The sequence below is a fragment of the Tachypleus tridentatus genome, chromosome 13 (assembly GCF_004210375.1).
Source record: "Tachypleus tridentatus isolate NWPU-2018 chromosome 13, ASM421037v1, whole genome shotgun sequence".
NCBI classification, from domain to species: domain Eukaryota; kingdom Metazoa; phylum Arthropoda; class Merostomata; order Xiphosura; family Limulidae; genus Tachypleus; species Tachypleus tridentatus.
Genome location: NC_134837.1, coordinates 178,147,927 through 178,166,227, shown reverse-complemented (window position 1 = coordinate 178,166,227; position 18,301 = coordinate 178,147,927). Strand labels below are relative to the sequence as shown.

Sequence of the window (18,301 nt, the reverse complement as noted above, 5' to 3'; positions counted from 1 at the left end):
AATGTTCCACCTTGTAAAACATCTTCTGATTAGATCAAGCAAGTAGTACACAATGTTGCAACCAAAGCTGAACAATCCCGAGGCAACCAGCAACTAGACAAAATGACTGCTGAGAAAGATGTGCAAAGTATTGCAATGTGACATTTCTGGCAATGCTCACTCCTAGTCAGAAGGTTACAAGGCTATTTAACTCCCAATGCATTTATACAAAACAAATTTGTATTATTAAATTTGTAGCTCAGCAGTGTTTTTCTTTAGTAATACCTAAGCTATGTTTGTAAGCAGAAACAAACACCATTGGTAAAGAATATACTAACCTTACATCTTTTGTCTTTGTTACACTGGTAAATGAGTAGACTTTCTTCCTTTATTTGGAAGTAACACATTACTGATGAATTATCAGCTGTGTCTTCACACACAACTTTAGAAAGAGTCGATCATAGCATCAGGTTTGTTGCTAATGTTAGCTTCTTAAGTGTCAAATTATTACCCAAGTTTGTGATTGTTCACAATAAAATTTGAGACATCACTTAAATATAAATATTTAAATATGCTGGCCGTACATCTTCTCTTTTCAATAAGTTTAAAGTTGGAAATATTCAGATAGAAAAACTTAGTTTGTTGGGTTTCTGAATCCTCTAACTTTTTCATGCAATTCTAAATTACTGTGGTAAATATGCTAATTGTAATAATTATGTGATGGTAATACTTACTTCAAATTTTGTCAACAGTGATTTAATAGAAACTTTAAAACATTTTCATGTCTTTAGTCATATCAAGTTCCTGTCAGTGGACTGTCATCATCTCAAGAACCCCTAAGTGATAAGCAAGACTTATCCCAGCCAAGTACATCTCAAGATAAGCAATCATCTTCCAGTCAGGATGAGTTGTTTCAAACCAAAGATTCTTCCATACTATCAAGTTTACAAGATTCTGCTGGTGGTCAGTGTAGTATTTGTTTCCTGCGGCCAAAGACTGGCACTATGATTCATGGTCGGACAGCTCACCAAGTTTGTTGTTATAAATGTGCTCGTCGCCTTCAAAGTTCTGGTCAAAAGTGTCCCGTTTGTCGAAGGACGATACAAAGAGTCGTGAGGAACTTTATCTTGTAAATAGTATATGTGTGTAATTTATTCAGCCAGTGATGATCAGCAAAGTTGAACTTCTGCAAAACTCATTCTGTGTTTGATATTTTCATTCCATGCTTTCTGTTACTGTGAAGAAGTACCATGGTTCTTTGTATGTTACTTGCACATTTAAACAACAACAAGAAAAAAAATTTAAAGTGTAAACAACTTTAAAATTCATATCTTTTCTGACTCATCTTACCAAAACACCCAGTTAAATATTAAAATATTGATTTTAAAAGCTTTTTCTATATCTTATAATTAATTTGTACTTTTCTGTTGGAGTTTCTAATCCTTGTTACGCTTATTATTTCTTGAAGTATAAAAAATGCAGAATTGTGAAAGTTTGTTGTTTCACACTGTTGATAAAAGTCTGTACAATTGACAATATTTTATGAAAGTTTATAACAATAAAACTTGTTAGTAAAATACTATAAGTTCACTTGTAGCTACTTGTTAAGAACACACTGTCACAGAATACATCATTAGTAACTCTACTACTATATTGTACATTTTTCTTGTCTTGAGAAAAAGGTATTTGTGTATTTTTAATCTTTTACAATTTAATATCCCAGTAACTACATAGTAGTTTTATAACCTAGTCCTTCACATCTTTCCAACTACATCAATACTTTAACCTACTTCCTGTTTCTGAGTTTTGGTAGTAATAGAGCTGTGATACATCAATGAATAGTTGAAACCTACTGATTTTTGGAAATTATAATTGACTATTGTCTTAGAAGCCTGATTAACATCTTGGAAGTTAGAATCCTTATCTGAATTTTGCTAATGGAGCTCATTTATACCCAGCATTTGAATAGTTGCTGCAGTTTGATATTGTTTGATGTAAATTTCACTTCTAGATAGTATGATGGGAGTAGCTGTGGGATTCTTGAATAGACAAGACATTCTATATCTTAGAAACAGAAGAAATCATATAGTAGTAAATGTAATTCTCAGTATAACAGTTTCATCTTAAATTTTAGGTGTTTCTGACAGGTTTTTATTTGCTTGACTTTAAAGTCAGATAATGCCCTCTACTTTCCAGGTGTGTATTGTAAAGATAGCAGTTTCATTTTAAGTGGTTCGTGAACAGACTTGGAACATCTTTTGATGTTTGTTTGGTTTCTTCATTATCTTGGATTTATTTCTGGAAAAAATGAAAATTTGTATAATAAAAAAAATATTTTGAGTATGGAATTGACCTTGGTGGGTTCACCAAGGGAAAATGCTTATTTCAGGCTCTCGAAGATCATCCAGTAGCCATTATTGACATGTTTTCTTCAAGTCATGTCCCATGAGACTTGCTCATTTAAGCTTCAGTAGATAGTTGGCATTTTTTTTTTTTTTTTTAGAATCTCTGAAATGTAGCTTTATAATGACTAAGTCTATGAGACATGTCTATATAACATGACAGGAGAATTATGGCTTTGGGTTAGTAGGATAAACAAGCAAAGATAACAAGATGATACGTCAGAAAAAGAATGAGACAATGATATGGTATATCATTTAAGACAAACATATCTCAACCCAGTCAAAACAGCAGTCTCTTTATGGTCTTTTTTTTTTTTTCAGTCCATAATAAATCAACACCCTCACACGATACATTCATTTCTTGGGTGTTACACTCAAAAACCTAATTTGACATTAAAGAAGTACTTTGATAAACAAAAACAGGGTTTGTGAAATGTCTTTAATGTTATATTGTATGCATACTAGAGCTTAAGTCTCAATTTCAGAGACTTAATGTCTTAAAGATATCAGGACACTTAACTTAGTGTTGTCTATTCTGTTGAATAGGAACTACTGAAATAATTTGCTAAGCTAGTAAATGTGTTATGCTGGATGTGGTTGGTTGTCATAACTCTTCACCTGACTGTAAATCAGTTGCAATCTCTATTAGTTAAGAAGTTTTATTGTAGAAGTAAGTTTCTGTGAATATTTATCAGACCATTATGTTTTGTGTGTACTTTTTACAGGTTCTGTGATATAATATGTAACACAATACTTGTGTTTACCACACTATTAAACATTGGTTTCTTCACAATTTTGTGCATTGTCTTTAACGTTATAATGTTTCATGTTAGTGTTTATTACATAAATTCAAATCCAGCTTTTAGCATCATGTTTTCACACAGTTCTGATATGTAAAGGGTTTTTTTTTAAACCAGACTTTTGTAATAAAAGATGAGAGTATCTAATTAGAGTATAATGGTTCAGTTCAGAAACTTAAAATATCTTCATAATTTTAAAGTATGGAATTAGTACTATAACCACACTTCACTTTTTTCAGTGAGAGAAACATACAAAAATAAACACCTGGAAGATCACTGAAGAAGCAGACTTAATACTGTATTAAATTCATATTTCCTGTGACCAGACTGTTGAATTTAAAATAAAATTGGACTTGCAACATCTTGTTAAAGCAGATTGATTCAAAGAAATGATTTAATAAATTAAAGCAAACAAAATAACCATCTAATAAATAGTTCAATATGGGGTTAGATATGTAATTAAATAACCAATAAAGGCCAAACAAACTATTGTTGAAACATAGATAAAGTTGAATGATTCATTTCCCATTAAATTTCTCACTCTCTCATTAAAGTTCTTATTCTGTTGCTGTTTATGAGATGATTTTAATGGACAAAAACGTTAATTTAAAAAGACAGATTGAAATAATGTTTTTTTTTAAATGGTGGGAAATGCCTCTAAATTTTAGTCGACTGTAATATACTAAAACATTTTCATATTTTTATATACTGTTTAGGCTTTTGAAAAATTAAATAAACAATTCTAGGATAATGTGTTTTTGTTTTTTTATCTTTAATGTAATCTGTCTTGTTTTTTTTACAGATCTCATCAAATGTTGTACAGTGATTGATACCTTTTAGGTCATTGAAAATGTGTAAAAGTTCTCGCACCAATGTTAAAAATTTCTAGAAATTGAGGCTTTTTTGGAAAAGGTACCAACCTAGATTTTATTTGTTAGAAAAATCATGTTAACTGATAAATATATTTTGAGAAGAAACTGGTTAACCTGTCATTTATATTTAGAGGAAAGTATATATTATCTGTCAATTGACAAACTTTAATGACACATAACATCTGTGTATGCCAATAAAATATTTGAACAACCACTTCAGTTGATGCTATTTTCTGTTATTTTTGAAATGTTACCTTCTACTCAGAATTACTTTGAAGTGATTAGTGTGAAAGTGTATCTGCAGAGAAGTGTCATTTAGTTTTAAAATGTAAAGTAATATTTTCATAACATTAAATTTATTCATAATGTGTCATAAGTCATATTAAAACTTCAGGTTTGGTGTTTTTCATTTGTGTATAAAATTCATTTGTTTAAAACTCTCAGAAGTTGTTTTTTTGCCTATTTTCTTTTCTCTCTATATTATATAAAATGTAATGGATAACAGCTGTTTCAATAAAATTATTTCAGACTGTTTTATATCTTACTGCATACTGTATTTGGTACCACCCGATTCTGAACAAATTATCTTAAGGTGAAAATGAGTACTAACTGAGGTTCAGTGGACTCAGCAGGTAGCCTGATGTAGCTTTGCTATGTGAAAAGCAAACAAACAGAGTACTAACTTTTATAACTCGGAAAGTTGGGGTTGATAGTTGGAAATAAGATGAATGCATCTAATTCTAAGCTGGTTAAGAAAAAATTGGAAGAGTGAAGAATAAATAAGAGTTTTTGGCCACATAATATTTTCTCAAAGGTTTTGAAGGAGATTAAAGATTGGATATGTGAGCCACTTGCTAGTATTTTTTATCAGTATTTGTATAGTATTATGTCTCTAGGCTTACAGGAAACCTAAGTTCATTTCTTTACAATATTGTTGCCATGTGACTCATTTCTTCACATCTTTAGCAGGCTGGATCACATAGATATTAACTGCTTGGACAGTGAAAGAATATGGCAGTCATTAACCCTTGCGACATTTTAAATAAAGTTGTAATGTTCCTGGTGATAAAGTAATTGATCTGCTGTTGAGAATAGTCAAGAAACAAAGGAAACTTGAACCAAGCAATTTCAACAGTTTTTTGGACCATGAATTTATGTGAAAACTAAATAGAAATAGACTGAATGAAAAATATTAAAACTATATATAATGCTTAAGATATTGAAAAAATACATTATGTGCCAAAAAATCACAAGGTAATACACTTTTAGTACCACAATTATTCATTCTGGTGTGCATTAGAGGAACTGCATTATTACAAAAGAAGATATGAAGGGCAGATAAAGCCTATTAAACAGCCCCCACCACCAGTCTAGGAACTTGTACTGCTTCAAGCCAGGTTTTGATACCCATGGTGAGCCAAGCACAGATAGCCCTTTGCGTAGCTTTGTGCTCTGTAATAAACAAAATCAATAAGATATACAAGTAATTTTAGAAAAACTGGTTAAAAAAATGAATAAACAAAAACAATATAATTGGAACAATTTTCAAAACTCTCCAACATGACACTTATAATTTTTCTTGTTAAGTAAATGTTCATATTTAACCTTTCTGGTATACTCAGAATAAATTAAGTTCGTAAAGTACCAATCTGAATCGTATGAGTTTGTGTCTCTCTCTGAACACTGCGTGAGTTTCGTCAGCAAGTAAGAAGCAATAACAAGATGTACAACAGTCCTTATTTGCAAAATATACGATAACAAAACAAGGGAAATATTTGTTATGAGGTTATCAAATGTCAAACTGGAAAGAAAAGAATATCTAATATTAACACTGTTGGTGTGAACGTGCTTTGTATTCACTATGAGAAAAACAAAAATAAATAAAAGATGTAATTGGCCACTATTCATTTCTTCATATTACATAGCCTTACAATAGCAGATATAATAAATGGGAAGTAGAATTATCCAAAACTAGTATAACCCAATAACACACCTTGATCAAAGTGAAGGTTGAACTTGACTTCTCTTGTTTTAAATTTCGTGCAAAGTTACTCGAGGTCTATCTGCACTAGCCTACCCTAATTTAGCAATGTAAGACTAGAAGAAAGGTAACTAGTCATCACCACTAACCGCCAACTCTTTGGGCTACTCTTTTACCAACGAATAATGGGATTGACCGTTACTTTACAACGTCCCCACGGCTGAAAGGGCGAACCTGTTTGGTGTGATGGAAATTCGAACCCGCGACTCTCAGTTTACAGTCAATCCCACTACTCGTTTGTAAAAGAGTAGCCCAAGAGATAGCGGTGAGTGGTGATGATTAGCTGCCTTCCCTCTAATCTTACACTGCTAAATTAGGGACAGCTAGCGGAGACAGTCCTCGTGTAGCTTTGTGGGAAATTAAAAAAACAAACAAACAATATTCTCCAAATTTCACGATTTAAAAAAAACTGTATTTTCGAAGTGATGCATTTAGTATAAATAAAGTTAACATTAGAATTATGTGAAGAAGAAATATAAAAAATATGACTAATTTTTAGTGGTGGAAAATTAGTGAAATTCCGAACCATTTTTTAATGATTGAAAGTATGTAAAATTGACGGAAAAAGGTGAATTTTATTAGCTCAGAATTTAAAGAGAGGAGGGTGATTTCATAACGGATACCATTTTATTTAGAGAGAACTACTGTCGTGAAAACAAATTTATCAATATGAGACCCGAGCCATTCCATCTCTGTGTTTCAGGAGTATGCATACTTGTACTATGTAAAGAGGTTTTATAATATTCCAAATTCTCTATCTCAGAAGTTAATGAGCTTTATTTACCACTATCTCAAGAGTGATAGGGATTTATATACTATATATCTAGGAAGTTAAGTATTTTGAACCCCCAAATGTACACATTCATTCTTTGTGAATAACAATACTTTCACTTCAAGGTCAACTACAAGCTTCTGAAACTAGTGTAACCCAGCAATACACTTTGATCAAAGTGTAAGTCTATCTATCTATCTATGGACGTTTGGGTATATATATTTGTATACTCAAGAGGGTCAGGTACACTAGACCTCTTCCTCCTTCCATTACTTTGTTTGAATGGGCTGATTAATAGTGAAGTAATAACATAACTTTAAATCTGGTCCTTTTCAGGGTGCCCCCCGCTAGTACAGCGGTAAGTCTACGGATTTACATCGCTAAAATCAGGGGTTCGATTACCTTCGGTGGGCTCAGCAGATAGCCCGATGTGGCTTTGCTATAAGAAAAACACACACACACATTTTCAGGGCAATGTCCATTTATATACATATATTTTAATTTTGTTTTAATTAAGCCTAGAACGTAGGTGGCCTGTTTTATTTTAGCACCATTTTATTATTATTATTATTTTAAATTTGATTTTATCTTAAAGATCTGATGTACAAGTTTAACGGGGAGAGGTGTTAAATTATTTAATACTTATATTGTAACTATGTTTTCAAACACTTAATTGTCAATATACAATATATTTACGTGTTTAGTAAAATGTTTTAAGCAGCGCTTGATTGGCTTGATTTGTTTTGAATTTTGCAAAAAAGCTAAACGATGGTTATCTGCGCTAGCTATCCCTAATTTAGCAGTGTAAGACTAGATGGAAGACAGCTAGTCATCACCACCCACCGCCAACTCTTAGGCTTCTCTTTTGCCAACGAATAGTACGAGCCGAGTGCTCCTAGCCACCTGTCCCTATTAAAATACATCGTTTCATCAATACCAGGTAATAACAAAATGTATTTGGAAAATTTTCGTTTCTTATCAAAATGTCATGATAACACTCAGTTACGAACAGCTCCTTTGATCCTTGAACTACTTGTGGTTGAAAATCAAAATTGTTAAAATAAATATGTGGTAGCTATGCGTTCACACAACGTGACACCGTCACACAATGGCAGCCACACGAGTGCAGTAAATAACGGTTTCCTAAAAATCTAATGAAAAACATAGGATATAACTTCGAAACCTTCATTTAATACACGGACACATAAAAAAAAAAGCCATGCCTGTGATAAAGCAGAGTTACCCACAGAACGAAAGGAAGGCGTGGGTGAGTGTGACTAAAGTATTTGCGCCTTTTATATATTATTATTTGCTCGAAGTAATAATGATAAAAGTTGCATAGTCATGGTTTTTCACTCTGTTGTGTCAGTTTGAATCGATTTTTTTACAAAGTATGACGTAATCGACGAATACGGTATAATTAATAAGTTACGTTACATTCTAAGAAAATAGAAAAAGTAGCTGAAAAATAAAATCTGAAATACCTATAACGTATTATATCATAAATTTGTTTATTAATAAGAATTTTTATGATTAACTCGGCGCTTTTAATATGAAAGTTGTTGGTTATACAAATAATAATGCCAAGACTACATGCCCTTCTTTCTGCTTAAACAGTCTTCAATTGTTAAATCGCTTGAATATAAAATACCAAACTTTCTAATCTGTTGTCCCCCGCTAGTACAGCGGTATGTCTTCGGATTTACAACGCAAAATCAGGCGTTCGATTCCCCTCGGTGGGCTCAGCAGATAGCCCGATGTGCCTTTGCTATAAAAATACACACATACACATTCTAGTTTATCAGTACAGGACTGAAGACAAATGGGCGAAGACAGCTTTTTTGCACTCTTCGCAAAAAACTCTAATCAACAAATTAAAAAAAAAGCTTACATTGACTGAGTGAAAATCCATGTCGATGCACTTCTATCATTATTACCTCGAGCAAGCAATAATATATATAATTAGCGCAAATACTAAAGTCAAACCTATCCACGCCTTCATTTGGTTCTGTGGGTAACTCTGCTTTATTACTCTATAGAATTCAATAATAACGTTCAGCATTTTACAAGCTAAACAGTTGGTGCCATATACCTACGATTTAACACAATAAATTTTTATCTCAAGTCAGAAATAAAGATAATTTTCCAGTAATTATCACAACAGAACAGCTATACTAAACACATTTACAAACGCAACTTTTCTTAGACGTTGATAAATAGTCTTGGTGCATTATTCAATTATGATTGATCTATTTTGTTTGCTGTAAACGAGTTTTGGTAGTTTAGTAACTTAAGGGATAAGATTTATTTATTTAAAACGAATCAACCCTATATTAAAACTTTGGATTTTTTCATCACTCCAACAGGGGTACCAATGTGTTCTTTTAACCAAAATCTGAAAAATTATCACACATTTATTCAACAAGTTTTAATTTATATTTAAAATTCTTAATATACATTGCGTTTTGACCATGTAAGTAGTTACAACAAATGGTAATTTACTACTGATAATATACGTGTTTTGACCGTGTAAGTAATTACAACAAATGTTAATTTACTACTAATAATATGCATTGTGTTTTGACCATGTAAGTAATAACAACAAATGGTAATTACTAATGATAATAATCGGTAAAAGGTTTCATGTTGTTGGTGAACGTTATTAAAATATGCTGTAATATATAGGATTATTTTTCTTTGCGTATTTAAATATTTTGTACTGAGTTATAAAGTATGTAAGAGTAAGTACAGTCTAAATTCAAAGTGTTCGAGTTAGTTATTTCAATCTAGGAAATGTTTCTTCTGTGCCAATTCATGAAGGCAATTTAGCAACTGATGATCTAAGACATTGTTACTCTAACTCAAACGTATTTAGTACCGTTTAGTTACTTTCATTATAAAAATGTTCATGGAGATTTAGACGTGTGTGTATGTTTTCTGATAGCAAAACCACATCAGGCTATCTGCTAAATATACATTTCGAACTGCTAATTTTAGCGTTGTAAGTCCGTAGACTTACCACTGTACTAACGGGAGGAAGATTTAAACGTATCGGCAAAGTTGTGAACAAACGAAACAATTTGCATTAGTCTATTTAAACTTTGATATTTTCATGTGTATTCCAAATTGCATGTGATTGTTATATCCGCTACATTTAATTAAAAAAAAATTGAGGTATATAACTTTAGCCTATATCGACGACAGGTTTTCAAAGCTATATCGTCAGAAGTTGCTGGTATAAGCTATGAACACCATACATCTCAAGCTAAGACTTAAGTGAAATATAATTATAGCCAAGAATCAGATATTAACTGAATATATCATTAATTAAAAATGAATTATTTGAAAAACGAGCTTACGAATAAGAAAACGTACTTAATACATATAACCACCCCAGTCAAACGAATCGACAAGAAATATATTATTTTCCTAGTTTCCCAACTTGCTAATATAAAATTTAAGATCCTTTTACGAATTAGTTATATTTTATGTATTTTTAATTTTAAAGCTATGTAATACTAAATTATACAAAAAAGTTAGGACTCAGTAAGAAGACCGCCTGCTCGATATTTTAAACCTAAGCATCTGTCACATTTAAAGTGCTTCCTGTTTAGGACAAACAACAATATTATATAACACAAATAGATTAAGGTCCATTTTGCGTCTCTATAAATCGCATCTAAGAAGGGGATCACTGAAAAATATTGTACGAAATTTCCTGAAAATTGGTTACAAGAGTCTTACAGAAACAAAAAGAGGGAGGGATGAACAGTCTGAGAACGAATCGTATCTTAGGCTTTGGGGTATCGTATATATTTAACCTGCGAAAGTGTTTAGGTTATCGAGCTGCATATACCAGTCGTATTCCGAAAATTTAAGGTTGACATTATACTGATAATTTTTAAATACAAAGTTTGTCAAAATTATTTTAATATCATTTTAGTTCTACTGTATACCGTGTTTCTAATTATTTGCAAGGCTACTTATTTTACAAACTTTTTCAGAAGTGTTTTAAAGATAATTATGATTAAGATACTATTATAAAATGAAAAGGTCACCTGGTAGATCAGCAGTAAGTTTATGGACTTACAACGTAAAATTTGAGCTTCGATTCCCACGTGATGGGTGAAGCACAGGTATTTCATTTTACGTGTAACTTTGACTTACAACGACAGTAGAGAAAAATGCCTGCTAAAGTAGATGCATTTCCTCATGTCGGAAAGAGTTCTTTTTCAAGAATAAATAAAACCAAAATTAATAGGAACAGAGATTACTTTTCACTTTTTAAGTTCATACTTCATATTGTGTTTTAGCCTACAGGCTGCATACTGATGCCATGAGGTGGTTAAGGCACTCGACTCGTAATCTGAGGATCGCGGGTTCGAATCCCTATCACACCAAACATGCTCACCCTTTCACCCGTGGGGGCTTTATAATGTTCGGTCAATCCCATTATTCGTAAGTAAGAAAGTAGCCCATGAGTTGGCGGAGGGTGGTGATGACTAGTGTCCTTCCCTCTAGTCTTACACTGCTAAATTAGGGACGGCTAGCGCAGATAGCCCTTGTGTAGCTTTGTGAGAAATTAAAAAAAAACAACAAGCAAACTGATATCACGACAGTACAAATTGCAAAGTTAAGTGCTCCTTATGTAACGCCATTTAAGTGTCTATTGACTAATTGACAGATAACACACTACTGTATGATGCAAGTGATTAAAACAGGTGATCCATCAGGCGGCCTTCGTGGATATAACACTAAATAGCTCAGTGTATCATTTAAAAAGAAAGATATATAATGAAGAAGATGATGAATTTGTAATTTACAAAAGCCTTACTTTACTTCTGTTTATAATGTTTTCTTTTTTGTACTTTCGTTGCTCTGACTATGTGTAAATCACAGGTCAACCAGTTGGACTAGAACTCTTTTGGATCATCACAAATATACAATAAAGTAAAAAGACAGAGTTCAAGTCTATTAGTCTAACTTTATACACTTCGTTTTTCAATAACCAAAAACGTTAGACATGCAAAATGAATTGCATAGCTTATATGTGCACTTATATAAAAAATACATTTGTAAAGCAAATTTCTAGATAGGTAAGTATGATATTCAAATAGATAGATGTAACCATGTATGTTTGACTGTGGTTATTCTAGAATGTATTCATATATAACTGGTTGTTTGCAATAGAACACTTATCTCACATGACCTTGCCTCAATTGCAAGCGATGACGATGCAACTTTGCTGAGTTATCTCACTACCATTAAAGAGAAGCTGGAGAAGAGGCATTTCGTACAGTTAGAGGTCGCTGTTAATCAGGTATGGCTGCGAAGCTTGAAGTGTTTTGCGGTACGTCTGCATTTTGGGTAAGTGTTTATTTTGTTATTATTTAGTTTGTGCATTTGAGATAAATTTTAAAAACATACATTGATGCCGATATTATTTTGAATGAAGAAAATATAGGCTGAAATTGATCAGTGCCCTACTTTGTAATTGTAGTTTGCATAAACTTAATTTTTGAAGTAATCTAGTTGTAGTACGGAACTAGTAGTGGTGAGTGAGTAATGAAACTCATTAGTACTTGATACTGATAACAGTAACTGTTAACAAGTACGACAGTAAATACGTTTTAATTGTACCCTAACACTGTATTGTGGTGTGCATTTTAAAGGCCACAATAACTTGGAAACCTTCTTAAATATTAGTTTTATTATTACGATTTTTGTTATTGGTATTTACAAGAGTTATAAGTGCTTTGAAATATTTGTTTTTATTACATTTGAGAAACATCAAAATAAACGCCAAATGTGTGATTATACCTATCAGTGAGAATTAATTTTTTGATTTAATACTTTTTTTAGGTCTAGTGACAAGCACAACCAATCCATTTTCATTTTAATTGTAATGGACACCCCGTGCTAAGACAAAGTGAAGGGTTAAGGTTAAAAATGTTTGTAGGGTTATGCTTCTCAAGTTTTATGTGTGATAAACTATTGATTGTTCTATAAGCTTTTTATCATTTCCACGATGAGCATAGAGTTTTATTGTAATTTAAAATTCAAAATCAAATTGGTTTGATAAATTTTAAATTATTTCAAAGTTTATAATTTAAGTTTTGTGTTAAATGAAACTGATATTGTTAAAGAAAAAGATACAACAGGTTCTTTTTAAAATAAAAATATGAACATAAAAATATTTTAGTCATCATTTTATCACTCAGTGTTTAGATGTCTAAATAAAGAGTGAATCTGGCACTAAACAAATGTAATAGATCCTATTATATTTACCTTCCTAACAGTTCTTTGTTGATGTTTTCCTCCTAAAAAATATATCATCCTTTAAGCTGATCAGACTTCATGAAATACTATTACTGAGTTTAGGACTGAAAATATTATTGAAAGCAAAGTTACTCAACTGATGAAACAGTGTTATAATCCTTTCAAATGAGAAAAGTGTATTTGATTAACTGTACTCATTAAGGATTGATTTTCCTTTTTGATCCTGTAAATAATATGTTCATATTATGGGTTAATAACATCGTAAATAACACCTATGTACTTAGTAATTTTCTTAAATGTTTGGATGAATATTCATATTCTTAAATATTTTGAATTAAAATTAATTTTTGGTTAAAAAGTAATTAACTGCTGTAAAACTGTTGTTTTGTTATGTAATACTTTTAGGAATAGAGTAGGCCATGCTGGGCAAACAATGAGTAAAACTTTTGATTAAATGTGTGAAAAAGTTAAGTGAAACTATTTGTAGAATCTAAAATAATGTTTTCAATTATTATGACAAGGTTTATTTTCCTATTACAGAGTCTATCAGTAGTAGGCTGCTAATGTATTGTTGAGTGGAAGAAGGAAAAAGAATTGTATTTAAGGGTGGGGTTAATAAGCCCCAGAAGCAAAAGATAAAGCTCTGAGATGTTACTACAACCTCACTTTTACACTTCAGCCTGTATATAAATCTGTAGCAATTTACTAATAAACCTGTGGAAGTATTTGAGTGCCTTCATTTTTGTATTATTGTTCAAAATGCTTCATATAAATCAAGAGTGTGAGAAATCTGGTCTAAGTATCTGACATCAAGACCCATTGTGAGCAGGTTTCCATCATTGTTAATTTATATTAGTGAAATGTGTTAGTTGTTAGGCTGTATGTAGTTTTCGGTTTCATTTTTGACCTTCTTGTTATAAGATATGTTGTAGTAATTGCAGAGAAAGTCCTCAAACAGTCTGTGTTGTGAAAAGAGTTTTAAACTTCCGAGTTTTATTGTTATTGAAAACTTTTGCAGGCTTACTAGAGGAATTTGAGTTTAGGACTGATTATTTAATTAGAAAGAAATAATTAGGATATTAAATTACCTTAAAGTGTGCAAGCCCACATTAATGTTAAGTCTTTAGTTAGGATTAATTATCCTTTAAGATTAATAATTGTTAGAATGGTTTGTGTGTTAAAGTGATGCATGTATCTGATCTTTGTAGCAGTTTAAAAGCTACTGTTGAATAATTACACACTATTTCTCTAAAGCTAAATATTTCTTTTAAATATTATTAAGTAATATAGTATATACTGAAGTGAAGATTTCATAACGATAAAAAAATTTTGTACATGTACGTATATAAGGTTCAGTTTGAAAGACTGAGTTACAAAAATAATATTAGTCCCAGTATAAAGTAGTTTTGGGAGATTTTGAATGTTCAGGCTAATTAATGATTTTAATGGACTAAATGGCTTTGCATTAAATGTTGGTTTTTATCTTCTTTTAGTAAAAATCCTGTTACTTGTGCCAGTTTGGTTAAGTGAGATATCATAAAGTATCCTGACTGTGTATCATTTCAGTTAGTTTTGCATCTTTTTTGTATAGCAAGCTAAATACAAACACAAGATGGATAACCAAAATATTTTGTAGCTGATTATGTACTTTATTATAGTCTTAAGTTGCTAAACAATTTTGTGAAAATGTGTGTTGAGAAGTAAAAAAAATTATGCTTAATAACATAATTGCATAATAATTTGTTGAAACACTGCAAAAGAAATTTCCAGCTTCCACTAAACTACATGTAATTTATATTTATTGGTATTAAAATCATAATTGTCTTGTGTGTAATTAAAAACTAAGGAGTATTTAAATAAGGTAAAATAAAATCTAGTGTTTCACATTCCTGTGCAATTTTCGGTGCACCATCTTTAGGTTAATGGATATGGTTGAGCTTTTGTTTACAGTACGTGTCAAAATACAGTTAGGTTTTGCAGCTTTGAAATAAGCAAACAAGAAAGGAACTGTACTTTGGTATATAACATAGAATAGGCTGTCTCTTGTGATCATTGTTCCATTTGCTGTGACCCTTTTGTAAGCAAGATAGAGAGAATAGAACAACTTCAAATTAATCTTGTGTTTACCCAGTAAACCTTGATATATGTGGTGTAACAATAATTGAAAGGGCAATAAATCAAAACTTTGTGTTTCATTTGTTCCAAAGGTTCAAGTCATGAATGTTGTAGAATATATGAAAGATGACTTTGAATTTTTGTTGTTATAAGTAAATTTAAGTTTTTTATAGTTGCTTCTAAGATATGTTTTCATAAGATATTTTGAAATCTAATGTGCAAAACGTAACTTACAAAAATTCATAATGGGACTTTTTTCAAAGCTGTGCAGTTGTATGTAATAATAAAGATAAGATGTTATTACCAGGAAGTAAGCATTATTTCAGTTGTAATTGTATATATTTATTAAAATTATTACTGTTAATTATTTTGGTCTGATCATAGATATTTTTAGCTGTAATAAGTTGAGCCATGTTACTGAAAAATTATGAAGGATGCTCTATACTTTACCCATTGATATAAAAGAAAAGTTTCTTTAGCTGAAGATGTTATTGATTATATATTGAATAAAATGTCCCCCGCTAGTACAGCGGTATGTCTCCGGATTTACAACGCTAAAATCAGGGGTTCGATTCCCCTCGGTGGGCTGAGCAGATAGCCTTTGTGGCTTTGCTAAAAGAAAAAACACACACATTGAATAAAATTTATTAGTAATGAAAGTTTTTGTCATATATTATGTTATTGCTGTAGATTAATGGTTTCCAAATGTCTTCCAACAACAACATCCAAACCCACTTATCTTGGTGTGTGGGACACTCCTTCTGCCATATGCAATATTTTGTAGTTTTTGGTTTTTTTCATAATTATTCTTAGTGATAAAACGATGACATTTCTAACAACTTGCAGCAACACACAGTTTTGAAAGCTGCTATAGATTAAACATACAGTTGACATTAAAGTGATGGTAATGTTTGTTTATACATTTATTGTGTGTATAACATTATATTCTGTTGGTTATGATTAGGGCTTCTTGTGCAGTTTTATATTCTGTTAGAGTTTGGTTGTTTCTTTACTATTTGTTATAAATTGAGATCAAAGGTATTTTTGTTATCTGAAAATGTAACCACATGAACTCTGAATATTAAAGCTTTTGATTATATATTTACAAAGAATGTTTTTTTCGAATCACAATTTAGTTTTCCACAAGAAGCTATGTATAGACAAGTAAGACCGATCAAAATCTTATTTCAAATATGTTACATTACCTCCTCTTACATAAATAGTTATTCATGTTCAGTGCTTCCTCGGTGGACTTAGCAGATAGCCTGATGTGGCTTTGCTATCAGAAAATACAAATGCACACACTCATTCAGTGCTGCCTTCTGTATACAAATTTTTTTTATGCATACCTCAAGCCCTCTCTCTCTCCCTTCCAATGGAACTGACTGATTTCAATGCATCTCAGGCAAATCATCATGTATCAACCCTGAGGTTTGTGTTCCCACTTCATATGTTATACTTCTAGCACCATTTTTAGAAGCTGGAGGTAGGGAAGACCTGTCATTGGATTTCTATGCTATTATCCATTGTTAGATTAATTGTTATATAGACAAACTACTAATCCTTCTAATCAAGCCGAACTTGTTCAGTGCAATGAAGATTTGATAGCCTTTTTACACCTCCAGATGTTGCTGTGGTTTCTTTTCTACCCCTCCTGTAGAATCAGGTAAGCCTAATATGATATTTTTCTACATAATTTCTTGGGTATGTTATGTTTTATCCAATCTCCCATTTTTGTATGGTTCCTTATTATCTGGATGTAGGGTTCCCAGATCAATCTATCATATTCACATGCACCTTGTTCACAAGTCTGGGGATGTTACATTTCCTCTGGTCTTGTGGACTTTCCTACCCCCACCAATTAACTGGGTTTTGGATTGTAGTTGACTTGCTACCATTATAATTCTCTTTTTTATTCCCACATGGATGTTGGTTCCTTGTGGCTTGGGTTTTGGATTGTGGTTGATTTGCAGGTGATATGATCATTTTTTCTACCCTGACATGAATGCCAGTACATGGCACACAGGTTTTGGGTTGTTGTTGACTTTCCAATAGTATGATCCCCATCCTACCACTGTGTGGATGTCATTTCCTGACAGCTTGGGTTTTAGATCTAGTTGACTTGCTGTGTACATTTCATCATGCCCTAGAGACTTTATACCTAGGGGCACATCCTTTTTACTTTCCTCACTTTTATAATTTCTGGGACTGCATTTCATAAATATTGCATGGTTTGAATAATGTTCAACTTACAGGTCTATGGCAGTTGGATATGCTTCTGTTTTCTGTCCATATTCTTCTGTGGTGGATGAAGAGTAAACCTGTTTCACAAGTGATGTGGTTTCCCACATCAGATGATAAAATCTGATTATTTCTTCTTAAGCAGTGTCCTTTGAACAATTTTGAAGGATGTATCTTTCTTTCCATCGCACTGGTCCCTCCACTTATTCAATGAAGGATTCCAGCTACTTATGTGAGAAGAGGTAATGTCCCATATTGGATATTATAATTTCCTTATTCTGAAAACGTATTTTTTCCCCCATTGAAAATGGTGCTTCGATTTTCTGCTAAAACTCGACTTGATAGTTTGGTAGAATTGAATAGCGGGAGTCACCTGTGTAGTGAGAGAATGTCGCACTGTTACTGGTGGAGGATTGACGTATAATATGCGTGAGAGTTTAATTAGAGTCGATCAGTTCCAAAGGAAGGAAATTTGTTCGCATTTTGAGGGCATCAGTAAACCAGTATAGCTATTTAAAAAAAATCTGAATTATCTTAGTTGCTTAACTTAAGTATTTTGGTTTTGCTTGTGATATCAATTAATACTTTAACACTGTGTTTGCTTGTTTCAGGATTTATTTAATTATTGCAATAATTTACCTTGTACTCTTTCGATTAAAATTAGATTGCATCAGGTGTTTTTATGGAACTCTGTTACCGCCTGTGTGAAGGAGGCTGTGAATGTTTGAGGTTTCTTTGGTTGAATTGGAAATGTCTTTTTTTTTTTGTTAAAACGTCTGAAGACCACGTTGTATCAGTTG

At 31.9% G+C, this 18,301-nt stretch overlaps 2 protein-coding genes across 6 annotated transcripts in view; both read left to right on the top strand.

Annotated features, from left to right (window-relative positions):
- LOC143239682 (E3 ubiquitin-protein ligase Mdm2-like) overlaps window positions 1-4,590 on the top strand; it is a 53,826-nt gene extending 49,236 nt beyond the window's left edge. For all 4 annotated transcript variants that reach the window (XM_076481044.1, XM_076481042.1, XM_076481045.1 and 1 more), the window contains one exon: window positions 771-4,590. In XM_076481044.1, coding sequence (XP_076337159.1) covers window positions 771-1,112 — 342 coding nt within the window. In that variant the 3' untranslated portion in view covers window positions 1,113-4,590. The remainder of the gene's footprint in view (window positions 1-770) is intronic.
- Window positions 4,591-12,086: 7,496 nt separating this feature from the next.
- Window positions 12,087-18,301, top strand: part of MRP (Multidrug-Resistance like Protein 1) — a 79,737-nt gene continuing 73,522 nt past the window's right edge. For both annotated transcript variants that reach the window (XM_076482258.1, XM_076482257.1), the window contains exon 1: window positions 12,087-12,233. In XM_076482258.1, coding sequence (XP_076338373.1) covers window positions 12,189-12,233 — 45 coding nt within the window. In that variant the 5' untranslated portion in view covers window positions 12,087-12,188. The remainder of the gene's footprint in view (window positions 12,234-18,301) is intronic.